This window comes from Epinephelus fuscoguttatus, linkage group LG9, assembly GCF_011397635.1.
Source record: "Epinephelus fuscoguttatus linkage group LG9, E.fuscoguttatus.final_Chr_v1".
Lineage (NCBI taxonomy): Eukaryota > Metazoa > Chordata > Actinopteri > Perciformes > Serranidae > Epinephelus > Epinephelus fuscoguttatus.
This window is the reverse complement of record NC_064760.1, coordinates 38,802,213-38,824,661: the sequence shown is the minus strand read 5'-3', so window position 1 is coordinate 38,824,661 and position 22,449 is coordinate 38,802,213. Positions and strand designations below refer to the sequence as shown.

At 39.2% G+C, this 22,449-nt stretch overlaps 1 protein-coding gene across 1 annotated transcript; it reads right to left on the bottom strand.

Annotated features, from left to right (window-relative positions):
- Positions 1-2,215: 2,215 nt before the first annotated feature.
- Positions 2,216-21,775, bottom strand: LOC125895050 (calpain-9-like). The gene is made up of 21 exons (XM_049586819.1): positions 21,539-21,775; positions 19,913-19,982; positions 19,642-19,760; positions 19,406-19,539; positions 19,120-19,294; positions 16,801-16,875; positions 16,023-16,108; positions 13,795-13,869; positions 13,158-13,318; positions 11,826-11,992; positions 11,373-11,384; positions 11,055-11,263; positions 9,887-9,932; positions 9,653-9,745; positions 7,968-8,025; positions 7,773-7,834; positions 7,300-7,368; positions 7,107-7,185; positions 6,298-6,414; positions 3,415-3,470; positions 2,216-3,126 (listed from the first exon to the last, which is right to left on the bottom strand). The coding sequence occupies exons 1-21, from the start codon at positions 21,773-21,775 to the stop codon at positions 3,100-3,102; spliced, it is 2,127 nt and encodes a 708-aa protein (XP_049442776.1). The 3' UTR covers positions 2,216-3,099.
- Positions 21,776-22,449: the final 674 nt, after the last annotated feature.

The window sequence follows — 22,449 nt, the reverse complement described above, 5'->3', positions numbered from 1 at the left end:
CAGTGATCTAGTCAAGAGTTTTAACTCATCCTTCCAATGTTTCAAACTGGGTTTTGTCTCAAAGTATCTGCAATTTATACATGAAAAACTTTCCCAGTAACATTATGGCAATATTCAGAACACAGTCAACGTCCTTGTTTTCAACAAAAACACCAAATTTGACTGTCTTTGCTGTTAAGGGGGACAACTCAATCTCCCTGGACTGTAGCCAGCACTACATATCACTCCACAAGGAATGCACTGACTTAATTTCCCTTTCCTAAAATGCACGGTTATTCACATACAAATTAAATTTCATAAATCATATTCAAAATTTTGAAATTCACCTCATGTACCTCAGGAGGAAGTGGAAATGAAATATATCTTTTCCTAACATCAAATTCCTTGAAATTATGATTTCTTCTTATTGGATTAGGGAAACACGCTTTAAGAAAAAGCGTCAAATAATTCTGCCAGTAGGCTACATTTATTGTCTCAAAAGTCAATTCCAATGCAAAGTTGTCTCAGCCTAAGAGAGACTTTACAGTACAGAATGTCTACTTTAATAATTGATCTCAGAGAGATTGGCATTGGTTTTGATCTAGTTTACATTAATTTGTGGTAAGAAAAATACAATGAAACTGAAAGAAAAGAGACAAACAAAGTACCACTAAAAAATAAAGGTTATGAATACAACCAATGTTCAACAACTCTGAGAGGGAAACAAGGTACAACACATATGTATGAGGAAACCAACTGAAGAACCTCTCTCAAAATGCCTGTCAAGGCTAATGCGACGGTTGCAGGCAAGGGAAGACCCACCTTCCCTTAGGGCTACAAAATACTCTGCACAATCAAAAACTATTACATATCCAGTAACACTCACATCTTGAGAGTGAGAATTGTTGATACTATTCATCCATAAAGAAAACTGTTTTTTCTCTGCTATTGCTTAACTTCTGCTTCACTCTGTCTCTTCATGTTGTAAAACTACATTATTTAACATAGGAATTTAAATAATACATTTTGAGTGGTGATCTGGATTTTACTCTTCATACTGGGATTTGAAATTAAAGCCACAGTCTGTAGGAATTTCTCCCATCTAACGCTGAAATCGTATATTGCATTCCAACAGATGGCGCACTCTAGCGCCTCACTCTTTCAAACGCGTATTGCGACAACGGTAGCTGCTGTGTACCAAAAAGCTATGTTAACATTAATGAAACTGTGTCATCTGATACTTCATGGAGTATTCATTCAGGCTCCTACACAGACACACGTGACTCGAGTTGACAAACCCCCTCCTCACCATGCTGGCTGTGTTTACAACGTAGGACTGTTCTGTAAATCGAAACAAACCAATCACGTCTTGTCTTTTGACAACTGACAAGTGGCTCAACCTCACACACCTCATCCCTCTCCTAGCATCACTGCGCTGCTGACAGCAGCCTGGCCTGCCTGTTGGGAAAAAAAATGACAGGCAGGCCAGCAGGCCAATCACAGCATCCCTTTTAAAACCTTTCTCCTTCAGCTCTCTCCACCTGGGAAAGGCTACCCCGATGTTGACCGTTGTTTTTTTAATTTGCCGGTCTGGTTGCCTTTTTGATTCCCTTTTGCGCTTTCTTGGCGACGAGGATTCCATCTCCCGTGATGCTGCATATGCATGATCCTGCATTATGCTCAAAGAGTGGGACTTTGTTATGCTGCAATAGTGCCGGGGTAGTAACAAAGCGCCTCTTGCTCCTCTCCGTCGGCTTCTCAGTCACGCAGCGCTGGCATGGTTCTCAACGAAAACGCTGAAGGCGGGGCTATTCCCTGGTAGTGCTATATGTCCCTTGCTGGCGGATGTATTTTCAAGATGGCAGAACGTTATGGACCCCCCCCCCCCAAAACAATTGCAAAGAAATTTAATATATAATATGTCCTTACTTTTATGGATTTTACCTACCACCATTAAATCTAACACTACACTTGAACAGTCTCCAAAGAGCTGATCAAAAGGCAGCACATTCTCACTTCACTAGCATTAGCCTTGAGTTTTCAGACTACACATCTCCAAATCCATGATTTATTTGTATGCCATATTTATAAAGCCCATCTCATAAGGAGAACATGTTTCAATATACTTGTATATGCAAGACATTTATATTGTATAAAACAAATACTGCCAAGGCTGTTTGTATAATGTCTTTATTTTAAACAGTACAAAGTGATTACAATAAAAGTCTACCCCCAGTTAAAACACAAAATGCATTATCCCAACTAAAAATATAAAAGCATCCTATCAGAAAAACTTAAAAAGACAGAGTGTCTATACAGCCATGCTCGCAGCGACTGAGGCTGTATTTAGCCAAGTCCCATGTTTTGTGACCCATCCACCACTCCAACCTGCCTCTTGTCGGCACATATGTCACATGTTCACAGCAAATTACGCAAATTGTGTGGGTAATGCACGTATTACTGGTTCATCATTATGTGGACTATGTGCGAATTTTGGTGCATTAGTTTTCGTAGGAAAACATACCAACAGTGTATGACAACAGCCTGACAAATTTTAACAATTTATTCAGGGGGGTAGAATGAATGTGTGAATGAACCAAATGGCATGGTAATTCTGGAAATAGTTGTTGAGAAATTATACTCAAAAGCACAACAGTCAATCTTATTGCGGCCCTTGTCAAGTCAGGGAATCACTACAGTCAGTAGGCTTCATCCTGTTAGCGCCATGAATATAAGTATACCAAATTTCATGGCAATCTCTCCAATAGTTGTTGTGATATTAAATGGTCAAAACAGTGAAACAGAAAATCCAGTAATCTAATCTACAACAAATGAACGACGTACATCAAAGAGAATAAAATGTAAACTTAAAATAGTGAAGTATTTTTGCTATGCATCATGGGATAGGTTCACAGGTGTTCACATATATGTCAGTACATTTGCTCGTGGTAACAATGCACACATTATTGATTTAAATCACTTCTTCTTTACATGATCTAATTGTGATTTGATACATTTGATACATTTCATTCATTTGCAGAAGAACACATATTTATTTTCTTTCACATAATCTGCCGCTGTAATTCTAAATGAATCCTGCAGTTCATCTTCTCTCTCATGTTAAGTGTACATCGCAAGGTACATCCACTGAAAAATGAGGAGGGAACAATTATTATTGCACATTAATGTATCTGTAGCTCCGGTTAAAAGCATCATCATTTCATCATTGAAATCTGAAAATGTAGTCCAAGAACACCATAGTTTATAGAACAACACATAAGGGGAATGGTATTTGAAGCAAAGGACATTGTTGGCCAGTAACATATTTCCCCTCCCCTGTTTTAGATCAACAGCAGTGCAGATTGTGAATTGTCAAAATGTAAATTACCAACAAATTTCAAGAAATGTGCAACACATGTGAAGAATTTTTATTACCTCTGATTCGCCAAGATTCTTGATGTGCACTCCATCAGACAGCTGGTTGAAGATTTCTATTGAGAAAAACAGAAATCATTTTACTTCAGAAACTGTGGAGGCAGAGTGGGAGCCAGAGGTGTCGGCCAAATGTCACAAAGTTCATAATGTCTCTTTCTTCATCTTAACCAGTTACTTCATTTCCGGTAATGCTTCGTACTGCATGTGAAACAATGATGTGCAGCAAGTGAAATGCAGTAGACATCCTTAAGTTACTGCTGCCCACCCAGTGGTGCACTGGTACAGTGTAGCCTTTCCTTGCTGACCCAGTATAGATGTATTAAAAACATCCCAGTTAACCAGATGACAGGAGGCAGTTTATATCCTCCAGACGTCAAAATGTTACTTAAACTAACTAAGACTCTACAGACATGGCAGAAAACACTGAGACATTGAATGACCATTGTTTGAACATTCAATCAAGACATCCCAATGTGGTTCAAAAGTTGTTCCAAAATGAAAGTTGTGCTGGTGGTCACAGCGTTACCTGGCCATCGGCTGGACCTCCTTAGTGAGCATCCCAGCAATGTTGAAATATGATGTTAATACAACCAAATAATAAAGAAATATTGATCCGCATAAGACTTTCTTCAAATCGCATACTTCTGTACTAAACACCTAATATTTTGAGTGTTCGCACAGTAAAGGAAAATGTAATAAGTGTGAACATGAGCTATGTCTCTCAAAACCAGAAAACAGAGAAGTATGACAATGGATCACAATGGATGGGAGCCTGATTTTGTGGACCCACAGTGTTGTTGTTTTTCTGTCCTTTTTTGATACCCAGGTGAGCTTTATTCTATAGTAGTGTCTAAGATAAAATGTACCCATATACTCAGAACATTTCCCTGGGTGCTCTTATTGTCATCTAGAAAATCTTTCCCAATTCATTTTCTACAAAGGAGCTCCAGACTTCATTCCCTATGACATCACAAATCTGAGATTTAGTACTCCAGCGTTTGGACAGAGTGCCCCAGGAATGAGTCCCAAAACCCAGAAATGAGTTAGAATTTTTCCACCCCCACTTCCTTCTTCTCAAAGTCAATGGGTTTTTCATTAGACACCTGAAATAGGATCTGTGGTTAACTCAAGCTCAGGAGATTTTCACATTTTGTTCTAAGACAAAATACATCAGTAAATACCCCACTAGTGATGTTGAAGTTGTGTCTTAAAAAAAAGTGGTTGCTAACAAGTGGCTAAATGAGCCGACACAACATAATCACATTAACCACGGCTTTAAGGCCTGGATGTGGTGGCCATGTTTAGTTGTGAATGTAGTGTGGTTTCTTTGTACGCTAACTAGATTTTTACTTCTGGTGATAGCATTTGGGCTTCAAAAATGGTGTTCCATTGTGAAGATTATCTTGGTGAACAAAAAGATGTAAGAACTATAAATGTTTGTCACAGAGCTTATTTTCTGCAATAAAGAAGTTTGTAAAAATCCCCATTGGATTTTTGATGAAGCAACCAGGGTGATGCTAACTTCAGTGTCGGTCTGGAGAAAAACATAATCCCTGGGGCACTTTATTTGGGAGAGAGCTGTTCATGTAATTTTTTTTGACTGTCTTAGACCATAGGAATCTTATAATGACGAAAACTCTGTCTGTGTGTCTGTTGCATGTTTTTCTCTTCACTGACTTGGTCAATCCATGTGAAATTTGGCACAGTGGTAGAGGGTCATGGAGGATGGGAATGAATCAATATTACATCAACTGGCCAAAGGGGGGCGCTATAGCAACTGACTGAAATTGCAAACTTTGAATGGGCATATCTCATGCCCCGTATGTCATAGAGACATGAAACTTTGCATAGAGATGCCTCTCCTCATGAGGAACAAAGTGGCTCAAGAACCCATAACTTGCGGTTATATAGATTTTCTGCCATTTTGAATTTTTTGAAAAACACTTAAAATCGATCTCTTCCTAGGAAGTTTGACCGATCTCCATGAAACTCGGTGAACATAATCTAGGGACCAATATCTAAAGTTCCCTCTTGGCAAAAGTTGGAAAACTTACTAAAACTGAGCTTCTATAAGGCAATGAATATTGCGGAGGGCGTGGCTCATCACATAAAGGTGTATAACATCTCAAGGGTTTCACCGATCACCACGCAACTTTGTAGGCATATGACCACACATAATCTGAGGGGACCCCTCCATTATTGACCCCATCAAACAAAATGGGGGCACTAGAGAGCTAATTTCTTATCTAGGCCTAACCACCATATCAATTTTTACTGAACTTGGTAGATGTGTAGAACAGGACGCCTCAAGGTGACTGGAGAAATTTAACTCTAGTTGGCAACTGGGTGGCGCTATAACAACAGAAAAATGCTTCAAAATGGCTAAAATGCGACAGATCGCTGTGGCTCCGCTTGTGGCCCAATGTTTTGGGGTTTTTTTCTAATTTTTGGTATGACTAAGTCATGGTATGGTATGCTGTACATAATCACGGAAACTGTCAGTGTGTCATTCTGTCAGTCAGTCATTCTGTCTGTCCCACGTTTTTCTACTCACTGACGTGGTCAATCTATGTGAAACTGCACATAGGCATTGAGGATTGGCATAGGTAGAAGGTCACAAAGCTACCAATGGGTATGGACTAGTATTGTATGAATTTTGAAAATGGGTGTAGTTCCCCTTTAAAGTCCTGTAAGATGATTTTTTACATCCTGTGTGCACAAGATAATTATAAAATGTATTGTACATTGATACATTTGAAATCAGCAAAAATTGTTTGTTGACCACACAGAAAAGTGACTCAGAGTAATAAATACAATTTCGTATTTAGGCTATACATGCACTGAAACTATTGTCTACTGTCAGCAGCTTCCCAATTTACTTACGGTTCATGCAGTCAAAGCGAAGGGCAAGACTGATGAAGCTCTCCAGCGTCATGTGTCCAGAAGAGGCACCATAGCGCAGAGCCATCAAGTTCAGCATGTCATCGCTGATCCTCTTTCCTAACCAACATATATAGGACAAAAGTTTATGGTTTGACTTATTTTAGGTCTGCCTTATTGTTTTCATTAATGAGAATCTGCAATTTATTTTTCCTTTCATTAAGCAATGACACTGTTACTCTGTGATGGCCTGGGACATGTGAATAGAACACTAGTGACGCCTGTGCTCAAAATGAAAAACAGTTCTTGTGCAATAACTCTCACACATTTGGATAAATGAAAATACAAAGTGGCTGGGATATGTTTAAGTATCTAAATGTTCATCATCAATGTCATTCAAAAACAAAAGTACGGGACTAACATTATATAACTGAAGTACAGCTCAGTATTAATGACACTGACAGACAGGTGTGTTGTTGGCCAGTATCTTGCCCAAGGACACTTTGACATGCAGCTTGGAAGAGCCAGAAATGGAATAGCTGGTTTTTAGATAAGTGGCAGCTCATCCTACTCCCCTGAGCTACAGCTGCCCAGAAAAGGTTTTTAATTACAGCCAACAAACTCTTGCCAACTTTATTAATGCTTCCTTTAATTTCCAGCTACATGCTTAATCTTGTCTGTAGCAGCAAAATATAAAACACGGTTAGCAAGATTTTGAAGTTTCAGCACCACTCATAAGGTTTAAAAGAAGGAGGATAAATCCCAGGATGATTCTGTCTATAGCAGACAAGGAGAAGTGGCTGATTGTCTACCTAAAGCCATGATTGCATTCCTCAGCTCACTCAGTGACAGTGTTACTGTTTGGGAAACATCTGTGCGGAAGAATATGTCCTGGCAAAAGAGAAGACAGTTAGTAATGTATGAGTCATTATGTCCGTAATTATAAAGGCCACCAGTAATTTTTGTTTTATTATGAGATTTTTAATCTTCACTTGGTTGTTTTACCTTGTATGTGACGACCTTCTTCCACAGACGAACAAATTCCTCAGAGTTCAGTTTGCCGGTGATTGACGTCTGATCCAGCATTAAGGAATCAGAGCTGCACCTGATGTTTCATGTCTTAGCCTGACCTTTAAATCTATTCATGTTACATATACTAAAGGGCAGGCAGGTGTTGGCAGTGTTTTCATGTGGATTACTTATATGTATTATGTAACTACAATGATTAACCCATCGTTAAGAAATCAGAGCTGCACGTGTTCCACTTCTTAGCTAAACATTTAAATGTGATTTTGTGTGAAACCACCAAAAGGGCTGTTGGGTTTTGGCATGTACACTACCTTTGTGTTTTATTTAACTACATTTACTGTGAGAGATTCCCAATTTAGCAAACTTAAAGCTGAGATGGAGAGAAGGAATAAAAAAACATATATTTTTCCATCACACAAATTCATAATGAATATCACATAACAGGATACATCCATCAGAGCAACCATGCTGCGACAGGCGTCAAGGCTGAAGCCTCCAGATTTCAAATGTCCTATATTAAAATAGAAAGAAAAGCAGGACACTTTATTTGGCTAACATCCAGCGACATAGAAGTGCTACAGAAGATTATCATATTTGAATATTTCTTTTAGCTCATACGCATCAGGCCACTTCACAGTCCAAACCTTGCAGGATGTTTTCATTTAGAAGCCTCTGAAGCTGCTCAGCATCCACTTCTTCATACTGGACATGAAATTACAACAAGAAAAAACATATAGTCTTATATTCTCATTTTCTTAGTTGCCTTTATATTGAGGGGAAATAATGGCACCCTATACCTTATGGCATGGCTATTTAATTACAAATTCAGGATTTTCAAACCAGAAAATATTGATGGGCCACATTTTCAGTATGTGTGTGTGTGTGTGTGTGTATATATATATATGTATATAATATATGTATATATATATATATATGTATATATATATATATATATATATATATATACATTCACACCCATACTGCCCTCCTCAACATAATGCAAAAAACACAATAAAAAAAGAGCTATCAATGCACAGAAGCATAATAAGTGGCATAAACATTTTAGGTAGCTCTGCTAGCGCAATGTGCTTGTGTAAACCGCGATTGTAAACCATAATAGCGGTGAATGACAAACTGTGGACAGAGCGGATTGAAATATGGCTTTCTCCATGCTGAAGACATTTGACATTATTGGCTTTTACTGGCAGAGGTTTTACTGCACTTACGTACAGTAACAACAGGGTCTGTACTCAGATTATAAAGCTACAGCTAGTAGGTGATTAGCTTAGCTTAGCACAAAAACAGGGAGCAGGGGGAAGACAGCTAGCCCAGCTCTGTCCAAAGATAACAAAATCCACCCACGTCTAAAGTTTGCTAGTTAACCTTAAAAAATGAAAGTGTAAAAACACCCATTTTCTGTGCCTATTTCTTAGCTGACACCAGTGACTTTACTGAGTCTACACTGGTGGTGAATGCAGCTAAACAAATAAGCATATTTTCCAAAATCTTTAACTATTGCGGTAAAGTTACAATCTCGAAGATCTCAGTTTCATTCTCTTTGGTGGCAGCCATGGCAATAACTTGTAATTGCAGCTTGTTTTTTGGTGGACTACATTTATAGCAGCTTGTTTATGAGCCCTGTAGCTGGCAAGAACATCGGCGTAGATTTTGTGGGGGGTGGGGTAATACATGTATGTGCATGTGGGTTTGTTTGTTTTTTGCATAATTGCATGTTTATGTTGGTGTGCGTGAGAGCAGCGTATCCTCATACAACTGTAACATTAAGTATGTAGCACAAAGTTACGTACCCAACGTTAAGTTAGGGAGGTTAGGTTGAAGAAAAAAACATAGTGATGACGTACCTTAAAATGACTCAAAGTTCAAATGGTTCGGAACACTGGTCTCCTGGGGAAAGTCCCATGTTTTGTGACCCAACCACCACCCCAACCTGCCTCTTTATGGGACCACCTCCTTATATATTCTTTACTCCTATCAGTACATCGATTGCGTGATCAGAACCTTCCCAAATATACTGATTATACACAAATTACTGGCTCATGATTCTGAGGATATGCACAAATTTTGGTGTAAACTTTTTGTAGGAAAACCTACGAACAGTGCATGACAACAGCCTGGTAAAAGCAGATTATTAAATGTCCCGAGAATGTTGTTACAAACACCTGGTTCATAATACTGCAAATGCAAGGGCTTTGGTCAATAAGCCACAGGCTTACTCACCATTCTTTCACCTTATTAAGCAATAGTGACTTAACAGACATTTACTTAAATGAAAATCTTTGAGATTATTATTTTAAGACACAGAAATTACCTCATCAGAGTACTGTCGGAACATCACCCTCTTCTTTTCATCATCCCCTCCATTTCTGATGTGTATGGGCTGCAAAATATTGACTGCTTTCAGCTACAGAGCAATTAATGCACCATATTATATGTACTATGTGTTACATGCTATCAGTGTAATCAACAAAGTAAACAACGTGCAAAACAACAGCATTACCAAAATAAGGAGAACATTGACAATATATCATAAAATCTTGCAAACCTCTTCTGTTTTCTTATGTTCGTGGTTATGGCCACCAGAATTCTCACTGGAAGAAAAGACAAGACGACAGCGCATCACGTGTGGCCAGTGATGAGCATAGCACAATACTGAGTAAGGCTTGGTCACTTTTCTCAGTAACAAGTAGTTCAAGGGAGTATAATGTGAAATTCAGCAATGGCATTACAGTTAGTACTTCCAGTAACATTCTGGAGTTGTTTAAAGGCACCTTTGACATGTGTGTTTTGTATGTAATTATTTTGTTATTTTCATCGCCAACTTTTGCTTGAGATTCTGTGTTTTTGGAGTAAAAAGCTTATAATAAGTTGGTCATGGCACATAAATTAATAGTACAAGCTTTTAAAGACTAATTAGTCAGACATGAGCAGTGGCAGACCTTCCTTTAGGTGACATAGGTGCCTGCCACTTCCCTACCGACACAAGAAAAGGTTTTAAATTTGGAGGAAAAAAAACCCAAATCAAACAGTAGGGTAAAAAATTTGATCTAATGCCAACAGTCGGTCTGTTGTAAGAGTGATCATCACAGTCAACGTGCTAGAGCAGGGATTCTCAACCTGCTTAGCCTGGGAGCCATTTTGCAAAATGACAAGAGGCCAGGGGCCAGTCACAGAAGCCCTGCACATGTACACGGGGCGTTCTTTAGGATTTGAGGACATTCGGGGCTTAGCCTGAACTTCTGTCAGGGGGTCCACGGGATCCTCCCTTGGCACTTTTTTTGGACAAACAAGCTCTAATGTGATTCTTTTTTATGCACTCTGGCACCTCATGTATATTAAAAGTAAAAAAAAAAAAATCCCCAGTGTGAATCAATTCATTTTCACTGTGAATTAGATTGATGATGAAATGATTGGGAGACATCCAGCACCAGGGTCATATGTTTAGTTTGACTGTGCTAAAAGATGGATAGATATGGTGGAGTGAAGTGTAAGTGGAGGGCATCGGAGTAAGAGAAAATGAAAAGGCAAAAGCGATTTGAAGTCACGCATAGCCTACCATATTCTTTTATTGTTTGTTAGCTACATTGTTTATTTGTGTTGATTTTTTAGGTCTTGTCATTGTTTCAAATATTAGATAAGATAATGAAATATTCTTTTATTGGGTGGGGGCTTGTCTATGGTGCTGAATGCGCTAGGTCTGGCGAGTGACTTACTGGATGTGGGTCTCTGCCTTGGAAAGGATGGTCAGGATGAAGGAGGCTGTCTCATTTGGATTAAAGGTGGACGGCACAATCAGGTATTCGCCAGGCTTGAGCAAAAAGAACTCCATCACCTCACGTGCATTCATGTAGGTTTTTGTTTGGGCGACAGCCTTGTTTCTGCTGAAGAAAGAGGCTGGGAACTTCCCTCTGTGTGCCTTGTACTGTAACACCAGTAATAAATAGATGTCAGTTATATGCGGTTTATAGCATAGCTGCAGTATGTAGGTAGGCATGCACTGTGTATGAGGATTGGGTTAAAATGTTACTTACTTCTTCAGTCACCTGAGAAGAAATCAGAGAAAAATTAGTTCATGTTAAGGACAACAAATATTTTTAATTAAATCATTAATTCATGAAGACATGTGAATGATGCAAATAGATATCAAGGAAGTTAATGATCAGTTATAGGGCTTATTGTGGTTTACCAAAGTTCTAGTAAAATGAAAAAGCAAGTGAATATGCTGCATTCAGAGTTTCTTCAAGAACTTGGTACAGATGTTTTATGTTGAGTGATAAGCCACATTCCTATAAATGCTAACTTTGTGATACAGCACTGATATTGTTCACCACAATGACACAGAATGGCCAAGAATGGTTTTATTTCTGCTTTTATTTCATGTGATATGCGTGTGTCATCTTTAACAGCTACTTTCCATGCATATACAGGATATATCCATAACAGTCTATACTGTTAAAAAAAAAACAGTGAAGGTTAATATTTACCTCAAATACAGAGAATCCAATGTGGAGACTTTTGACCAGGCGTCTGTTTCTCTTGTCTGGTTTTTGCATGAGAGACACCAGCATGTTTTTCTCATCTTGGCCCGAAGAACATTCACTGAGCAAACCCTCGATCCTGACCCGATACTGTGGATTAGTCCAGAAACTGTCTGGAAGGCAAAGAAGGAAATAATTCTGCATTTTACCATTTTGCTAAAACAAGGGTGAAACATCTATGTATGTGTAAATGATAAATTGAGCAGAAAGCAATTGCTTCAATGCTCTTTATCACAATATGGGACTGGATGCAACCTTTGATGGACAGGTCAGGTACAGTGTGCATTGACTCATGGACAAAAAGCTCGTGCTCGTGACAACACAAGATGTAAATAATGGTGTCCTCCTCAACTGAGCTGTAATGTTAGCTAGCTCAGTGGTGCTAGGTGAGCTAGCAGTAGGTGCACTTTTCCTTCTTTGCGTTGACACAGTTAGAGGGTGTAGTTTGTTAGAAAGAAAATAGTTTCTACATGAAACTGCTTACAATAAAGTCTGTAGATTATCTTGACTACCTTGTGTGATTTAATTTGACAAAGCTTGTTTGGGGATATTTTAATTGATACATGAATAATTTATATTATAAATTAGGGAGTAAAAGGGAGTAATATGGGCCGTAGAATCTGCATGTCAAGTGTCAAAAATACTTTGACATGCAGACTGGAGGAGCCAGGGATCAAACCCCCATTTCTCCAATTACTGGACAACCCACTCTATCTCCTGAGCCACAGCCACCAGGCTCTCCTCAGTCAACAGACATACCAACATGTTCTCATCCCAACTCTCCATGGCGCTGTTTTTTCAGTGGACCTACACATTGAAATAGGACATGCTAGGTACTCTTATGAGTCTGCTTGGAATAAAAAAGGAACGTTTTTTACTACAGTAAATATTTTTAAGTAGCTGGTTGTTGTTGTGTTTTTTTATATATATGAAGCTAAGGAGACACCCCTGAAGATGAGTCACTCAGGTATGACTCCATCAATGTTCGAAGAACATCACACTTTATGATCTTAGTTTTAATAAAGTGAACATGTTAAAATCAAGGAAATTTCTATTATGTGCTCTGTTGAAAACGTACCAAACCATGACACCCCTGTGTTGAATCAAACTGAACTGTGAATTTTGTGAAACGTAACACATCCCGAGCATTTATGCATTTAAAATTAAGAAGTAACACACTACATACACAATGACTACATTTTTAACTGGCACACTTCAGTCTCCATGTACTGCTTTTGAGGGTACAGTTTTGCATAAGTTCAGATATCCTGAAAGTACCAAGGTTGTTAATGCATCCTCCAGCAGTTGTTCCTGCAACCCATCTGCCCTCATGGTAGGACGTCTTCCAATGGCATGAAGAGCTTCCATCAAGGAAGTCGGGACAAAGGCAGCAGATGTCAAGGTCTGAGTAGAACTTCGAGAAGTTTTCCAGGGTCATCCTGTTGACATCAGAGATTCATTTAGACACAGTGTTGTTTTAGGCTTAGAGTCACTTGATCCGTCAAAGAAGAAATTGTTACTCTGTAAGTTGAGGTAAAATATGCATGTGCAATCTGCTGTTTTTTAGATGTACTGAAAGTATAATCAAATTAATTTCAATTTACACTTAATTACAAACATGTAATTACACCTAATTATGATATATATCATGAATAAATTATGATGCCTCTCTTGGCTACTACAGAAATATGTCCTTGGTGAAACAATATGTATAGATACTGCTTATTGATTATATGTACCTAGTTATACTTTAGTTTTTGTATGTAAAACCGTGGTCTCAAAATACAAACTACTTTTTAATCCCTTTCAGGTAAAGATATTATACATCAGTTTTGAATTTATGTCACAAAACATTCTGCAGTCAGAACGTTTATAAAATCGTTGTCACCTTAAATTTTCATTTTAGCTTGCTTACCAAAACTCCCCATCATCGGCCACTGAAAGGCACATCTTATGATCCTCAGGACTCACAGTTTGCCATAAAGGCGACCTTTAGGTACAATTTTGCAGTGAAGAAAGAAGAGAGGCAATATTGTTAAAATTGGTTCAAACATTCAGTTGTAAGTGACCTTTTCTGATAGAGGCCAAGGCTCACGGCCAAGAGCACATCATGTGTCAAGTTGTTTTTGACCAGATGCACTCGTGCAAATCCTGGCATTCATGTGGTAGCTGTAGAGGAGGAAAGGTATTCAGCTTGGGCTTGAAGACTAGACAATTTTTATTAGTGTAAAATCTGACTTTCAAACCTGTGGCATGGAGTTTGAAAAGACAGGAAGGGTCTACGAAAACACAAACTGTCAAGTTGCTGTATGGAAAATGTAGAATCCAGTGTTTTGGGAGCTTGATATACTAAGCACTAAGTGTCAGGAGATCTCAGCTTCTTCCTTGCTGATTTTGACCTTACTTCTTTTCATGCATCTTTCGGGAAACCTTTTTGAAAGTGCAATACTAAATCACTGGAGCAACTGGGTGACCAACAGATCACACTGTGGTTGTACCAGGCAGATTAATCTGTGTAATTACTAGCTTTAGTTCTCATGGCATGGCATGAAACTGAAAAAGCCAACAGATGTTTTGCTGACAAAACATAAACAAGCTGCAATTGCTGTCTGACAAAACTTGGCTTGCCTGGACTGAAAACTGCCAAAACCAATTTTGTGTAAACTGCCAAGACCATAAGCTCAGCTAGAGACTTTTCAGGGCTCTGCTCCACAGTTGGTCAACATGCTTTGAACTATCATGCATTAAATAAAACTAGTCCATACCCATTGAGTACAGCATACCGTACCATGACTTAGTCATAACAAAAAAAAAAAAAAAAAAACCAACAACATTGGGCCACAGGGGGAGCCACAGCGATCGGTCGCATTTTAGCCATTTTTAAGCATTTTTCTGTTGTTATAGCGCCACCCAGTTGCCAATTAGAGTTAAATTTCTCCAGTCACCTTGAGGCGTCCTGTTCTACATATCTACCAAGTTTAGTAAAAATCGATATGGCGGTTAGGCCTAGATAAGAAATTAGCTCTCTAGCGCCCCCATTTTGTTTGATGGGGTCAATAATGGAGGGGTCCCCTCAGATTATGTGTGGCCATATGCCTACAAAGTTGTGTGGTGATCGGTGAAACCCTTGAGATGTTATACACCTTTATGTGATGAGCCACGCCCTCCGCAATATTCATTGCCTTATAGAAGCTCAGTTTTAGGAAGTTTGCCAACTTTTGCTAAGAGGGAACTTTAGATATTGGTCCCTATCTATAGAACTGTAAGTTATGGGTTCTTGAGGCACATTTGTTCCTCATGAGGAGAGGCATCTCTGTGCAAAGTTTCATGTCTCTACGACATACGGGGCATCAGATATGCCCATTCAAAGTTTGCAATTTCATCGGTTGCTATAGCGCCCCCCCCTTTGGCCAATTGATGTAATATTGCTTCATTCACATCCTCCCATGACCCTCTACCACTGTGCCAAATTTCATGTGGATTGACCAAGTCAGTGAGGAGAAAAAGGTGGAACAGACACACCCACAGACAGACAGAGTTTTCATCATTATATAGTAAGATAGTAAGATACAATAGTAAATAACTGAGGAGATCGTTATATAAAACGCATAAAAAAGGATCCAGCATAACTTGGATCACCCATGAGACACCAGCCTGGACTGGATGCATCAGTTTAACTTGTCTGCTGCAATCATTGGGTAAGGTTCAGACAAGTAATCATAAAAAGATTTACATTCACTGGAAAAACATTAATTACATTATTCTTTTATAACTGATAACCTCCAAGATATGAATGTAGAAGACCTGTCAGAACCGCTGTAGTCATGCTTTATTGCTAACTGGCACAACCAGTTTATAATAACAAGAGAGTTATTACAATAAGACAGCTACAGAAAGGCTTCATGGCTCTATTTAAAATGTCCCCAACTCCCTTATAAATGACTTACAAAAACATTATTTAGTTTACCATTGTAGAGCTTATCATCAAGAGGCAGACACAAACTGTTAACAAAGCATTCCTGAGAAATTTACCTGTGCATGACAAATTTTGTTATAAGAAAATAATCACTGTTTTCTCTCCTAGGACAGCAAATCGGAGCAGTTTCTTTGTGAAATAGTCACTGCACTCAGTGCCATTCTTACTGATCACTCCAGTCTCCATTCCACTCCCCCCTGCCCCAGGGGTTCCACAGACGCACCAGGTTTACCATTTGCCCTCGGCTCATCACCTGACCAGCAATTACCAGACAGAAAAATTTGTTATTTGCCATAAAAATCACTGCACACCACTATGTACTTACTTCCTTTGATATGTACAACTATAGGCTACAGTAAAGGCCAAATTAAGGACTTTATTACCCTAGAACTCTATATTTTAATCAAATCATTTGCAAAGGTTAAATTCAGGACTAATACGAGCTGTTCTCATGCACCATTCATTCGTAATGCACCAAAATTCATACATATCCAACGTACTGATAAACCAGTAATTCATTCATAAGCCATGTATTTTGGAAGGTTGCAATCACGTGACCAGTGCACCGATGGCAGAAAAGAAGGTAACGCTCCCATACAGTCCAGATATTTTGGTACAAACACAGAACTTTCCCCAACTGTGTTTTTCCAACTGTGTAAACTTTGAGGGAAATTTCAGTCATTTTAAGGTATGTCTTCCCCATGTTTCTTTTCCTTAACCTAACCACAGTCATTTTATTTGCCTAAGCCCAACCTCTGTAACTTTACGTTAGTTAGGTAAGTTTACGATAAGGACGTAAAGTCATTCATGGGGCTCTAATTTGTAGGATATTATATAGACTGTTATGTGTGCATTTTCGTAGGATATATCGTATGTATTGTATGAAGATACGTAGCTAGCAGTTGGTGGTACACTAATGCCCTTAAAACAAATGGAATTCTTTACCTGTTTCAAACCAGTAACAGTGTAGGCATGGCCTTGGACCAATCCATTCGGTAACACCGTGTTGGCAGATGTCTCCTACAAGATATTAATACTTCATATGTTATAGCTGCAGGTCATCTTGTGCAACATACATTTTTCTAAGCACATAATAAATTAACAAGTCAACAGGGGACCAACATTTGATTGTTTACCTCCTAATCGCTGAAGTGACAATATTTGAATCCATATAAAATACTCAAAATTGAGCTAAGTATCAACATGGGTTAAGAAAGTAATAGCAGACAAAGACAACAATGCTACTGAAACACATTATGATTTAGCTAGATGGTTAGTCTTATGAGTTCAAACAAGTCTTAGCAGCAATTCATTGTTATTGTTAAATCCTCCCAGAAAAAACACTAAAATGTCAAGAATTTGAAAGAGTACTAAACAAAGCACTTTGCAACATGAGTTGGTCATAGTGCTGTATGATAACATGAATTTTAAAGCTCTTTATACCGTGACAAGTAATGACATTCATCTTTATTTTCCTTGCACAATAAAGCTTTACTGTAAAGCGGTATTTCTAACCTGTTATATATACCATACAATTAATACTGCTAATATTTCCATGTATACTGGCTCACAATGGTTAACACCTTATTCACACATATAGATTTAAAGGCTGTAGGACATCCCTTGCTTCTGGTGAGTCTGTAGCTTTCAGCCATTACTTGAATACTCAGCTCTGATTTGGAACTGGAAGCCATTAAAGCCCATAATCAATTGTGTTTAAAACTCCTTTTCTTTTTCATAGGTGAATTGAATTGAGAACAAGCATGTACTTTCTTGAGGGGCTTGAAAAAAAGATCTGTCACCCCGGGAACATCAAGAGAAATTCCTGCATAGCTAAAATATCCTCAGCATGTCATGCCACTGATTAGTTGAGACTTGACAGCCTGACATCCCAGCACTTCTTCAGTCTCAGGCCATTGCCATGTATGAACAGGGAGTTACTGTCACACCTGCTGTAAATGGAACCATGCCATCACAGTGTTTTTGGTTTGCTGCTATGACAAATGAAAATGTCAGCAGCCAGAATAGTCATCACCAAGCAGACATCTATGAAATACTAAAGACTGAAGCCTGTTTCCTCTTGCACAAAAACCGCTAACATCCGACTCTTAAATATAATGGGAAAGGTTACAATCCATATTCACTCCAGAGTCAAATGACACTGCATTTTTCATAGGTATTTATCAGCTGCAGCTCTTATTGGCATTGATGGAAACACAACATCCATTAGAACATGCTAATTTAAGGCCCTTAACTGGCGAGATGCAACAGTGTGGTACCACAAAATATAGTCCATCTCCACCCAAGCAGTGCTCAAACATCAACCCAAATTAATCTGCACCAAGTTTGTTTGAAAGAGACTGAATAAGAGATATATAAAGAGAAGTTTAAGTTTATTTACTTTATTAATCCCCCTGAGGGGAAATTCAATGTTTTCACTCTTGCTTGTCAATTACACACAGGTCTGAAAGACACACACATGCACAAACAAGACCTATACATGCACAAAGTGGAGAGATGTCAGAGTGAGGGGGCTGCCCTTTGGTCAGGCGCCCCGAGCAGTTGGGGGGTTCGGTGCCTTGCTCAAGGGCACCTCGGCAGTGCCCAGGAGGTGAACTGGCACCTCTCCAGCCACCAGTCCACGCTCCATATTTTGGTCCGGATGGGGACTCGAACAGGTGACCCTCCGGTTCCCAACCCAAGTTCCTATGGACTGAGTTACTACCGCCCCCAGTAGAAGTAACTACTGTAAAGTTTTCACAGGCCTCCATGCTGCTTTTTACTGTTCACTGACCTGTTTTCCAGCCTGTCTGTGACGTTGGACATGACACACTAGAAAAAAACAACAACGAAAAAAACAAAACAAAACAGACACACAGAGAAAGGCAAACTGGTCTGCTGCAGATCCATATATGGTCTACTGGCTATGGGAAAGGAGTCTGCCCCCCACTTTTAGTGGGTTTACCCGCGTTTCAAAAGCCTGCGTACGCGTGCCAATTTTGGTGGAAAAGGGGTGGATGTTATACTGGAGATACAAATCATATTAAAAACATTATCTTCTAATGAACATAACTAAAACTATCTGTCTAACTAGGACTATGTTACCATATACTTTGGCTAAGATCATCTTTGCCCCCCTTTGTCCTAAGATGCTTTTATGAAAAAAATAATCTTACAGCATCTGCAGACATTCCACAGAGTTTTAGCACATAAAAGCAAAAAGAACCAGACAGTATTGGTTTTGTGTGGTATATTCGTGCTTACCCCCTGTGGTGTACCACAACCCATCAATGCCGTAGATTTGCCAGCTCTGAACATCAGTTCCCACAGGTTTTGGGGAGGCTCTGCCAGATTGATACACATGTGAACACCACCAGTGAAGTCCGACAAAGCCTCAGAGGGAGTTCCAGCATTCATGTCTGAGTAGGAACCACACACTCTGAAACAAGTGGTTGGGATATTACTTGCAAAGATACTCCCAAAATAAGACAAATATCACTCTGAGAAAATGTATTTTATGACTGAGAAACAGTATGTTGTTTTTTCATACTTGGCATAGGCTTTCTCCAGTAAAGCAGGCCAGAACTCAGTTGGGTCTTTGGAGCTAACGAAGATTAGTCTGCCGTCAATTGTTGGTAGTTTGTCATCAATGACAACATCCACCCATCTTCCAAATCTCCAAAACTGAGTAGATGAGAAATGAGAGAATATTAAGAGATCATGGCAAAAACAAGTTATGTGTCATTTAGCGGAATCTAGCCTACTTTTATACAAACACTGCTTTACCCTGAAGTGGAACAGCCCGCAGTAGTCCTTATCAAATCTTTGATCGAGAGGAACAACTTGCTGAAGGATGTCAGTCTGGAATGTCAGAGCTCCGATAGATGCAAGAAACCAGCAGTCTCCTGATAGAAAGAGTTAAAAAAAACAACACATTGGTACAATATATTCTCTGCCCTACCATAGTCTCTTTTTGCACTTGTCTGCACTTGCATCTCAAAATTGCATTGCTGGACAAACAATTTATGGATTATTATGAATGAAGCAATTTTCCTACCAACTACGCCTTGACCGAAGTCAAACCTGGAGACCCCATCAACTTCAAAAAAAGGATTGGAAACAATTTTCTGAAACACAGAAATTGTTGACAGCACCTGTTAGTAATACACTATAACTACAGCCTGTTTAGCTTTTTCAGATTAGTCTTTGACTTCTAATATTCATCTTTTAATGTATATTAAGCAACTTTTGTTTTTTACTCAATACTGAACCAAACAATTCAGTGATGGTTATGTAAAAGGCTTGCTGGCACTGCCAAATAACTGAGGAATGACAAACTCTGTGACTCTCAGCAGCTCTGAACAATCCTAAGCAAGAGTCTTACTTTGTACAAAATCTTAAGGTTGAGACAAACCAAACTAACATCAAAGAACTTGTGGCAAAGAAGTCCAACTGTTTCATTGCCTTTCATTGCCTGTGTCTCGGCCTGATATTGAAAGAACAAATGATTTTTACGTTACAGTAGTAAACAATAAAAAAACAGTTCCAAACGTTGTCTTCTAAAGAGCTCAATGCCCCCAAAAATAACCTTACCTAATATAAAAAGTTTTGATGTGATGCCCTCTTGGCTTTAGTTGATTGTTTACTTTCCTCACTTTAGTTTTTCTTCTCATACACTGAGCTGAACTGCCAATCAGAGTGATTTCATTCATTGACAAACTCAGCCGCAGATTGAATGTGCTGAATCACCCAAAAAAGCCAACAAGGGCCAATGATACGGGACACACCACAAAAAAAAAAACTTGGGCAACATATGCTCACAGATGCCTGACATCAACCAATGGCAAACTGTCAGCTTGTTGTGTCAGGAGCCTCAAGGCCCTGACACAATGAGCTGAGAGTGCCGTAGGTCCATCTTGGGCCGTTAGTGAGCAACCGTGGCCCTCGTTGCTGTGGTGTGTCCTGCACCACTGGCCCTCGTCGACACTAGTTGGCTTTTTTTCTGCCGATTCAGCATGTTAGATTGCCGTCAGCGGCTCTGCAGCCTGTTGGTGAATGAAATTACTCTGACTGGCAGTTCAGCTCTGCCCATGAGAAGAGAAACAGAGGTGAGGAAAGTAAACAAAGTGCTAAAGTCAAGAAGGCATGAGGCCAAAACAAACTTGTTAAATAAGATAAGATTATTTTTCTCTAGCCATTGAGCTCTTAAGCAGGAACGTTTCATGCAGGTTTGCGTTATTGTTCACTGGTGCACAGTAAATATGATTGTGTTGTTAATGTGCTATCTGGCTAACTAGCATCTTCTGGTTTCCCCTTTTGTATAATGAATACAGCCTACCACCATCTGCTGGTGTGGAGACCACAAAACATACGTGCTAGTGGGCCAGCAGCAGAAGTTTTTGTGGTGTGTTTATGTGCAACTTTTTGGCCAAGGCACGGTGACATGAGGTGATGCAGCATGGGGCTTCTGTCACCACTAGTTCTCTGAAGTCAGTTTGGTATGTCTGAGCCTTTAGGCTGTAGCTGCTAGCACAAGCACTAACACAAGCTAAGCTCTGCACAACATCAACAAGGATCAAAGTTAAACACATGACAGTTGAAAAAGTTGAATGTTTAGTAAAAGAAAGACATGTTTACACATCAACATTTAGTGTGATATGGGATCAAAGACTTAAACACTCACCCCTGGTCTCAGCCAGACAACTCGCTTCAGGTCAGAAGGACTCAGTACCCCCTGACCGATGGACCTTCTGTCAGGGGGGAACATGTCATCGATGTACCTCACCTGTTTGATGAGACAGTACTGTTTCAGCTGCACAAAGTCTTGGTTGAGAAACTGCTCGGGGTTGTTGCGGGTCCCTCTGCCATCTTTCGCATGACGGGCATTGACAATGTTCATACACACACCTGGGGCAGGCATTGTTGCAGTGTTTGAACTCTGTTCAGAAAAAGAAAAGGAGACAGAAAACAATTACTTTTACTGTTGCCTGTCTCACCAACAGCTACAGGATGTCAGTCTCTTGACTCTGTAAAAAAGCAAAGCTCAAGGTAGGCTAGATACTTGTATTGGCTCTATTCCAGCAGGAAATGCAGTGATTTCTCACTAAAAAACAACCGGTTTTGTTGTTTGTTGGGCTCGAACATTGGTCGGCAGCTTGGCAGGTGTCTCACCAAGGTATCACTTCGTCCTGAAGTCAGCTCATGTACCATGTCACTTTAGAAACGTTAATATATATATAAGATACATGTGAAATGTACAAATGTAACCATGCTTTGCAAAAATGTACAATGGCAACATCTTCTTCAGGTGACTGGGCTGGTTTCTTTATTACCTACCACTTTAATCCATAATCACAACAAAAAAATTAGATAATTTATAACCCTCTTAAACCTTCCAAATAACTAATAATATAGTTTATTTACAAAATTTTAAAAACTGACCTCAGAACCCTACAGATTCTTATCAAAGTGACCATTTATACTGTACATCATTCATGTTGTGTTACCTTTAATTTGTAAAGAAAACATTGTTTTTCTCAATGAACCAAGAATCCAAAAAAAGGGGACCACCTTTAACAAGAGCAAAACTATATC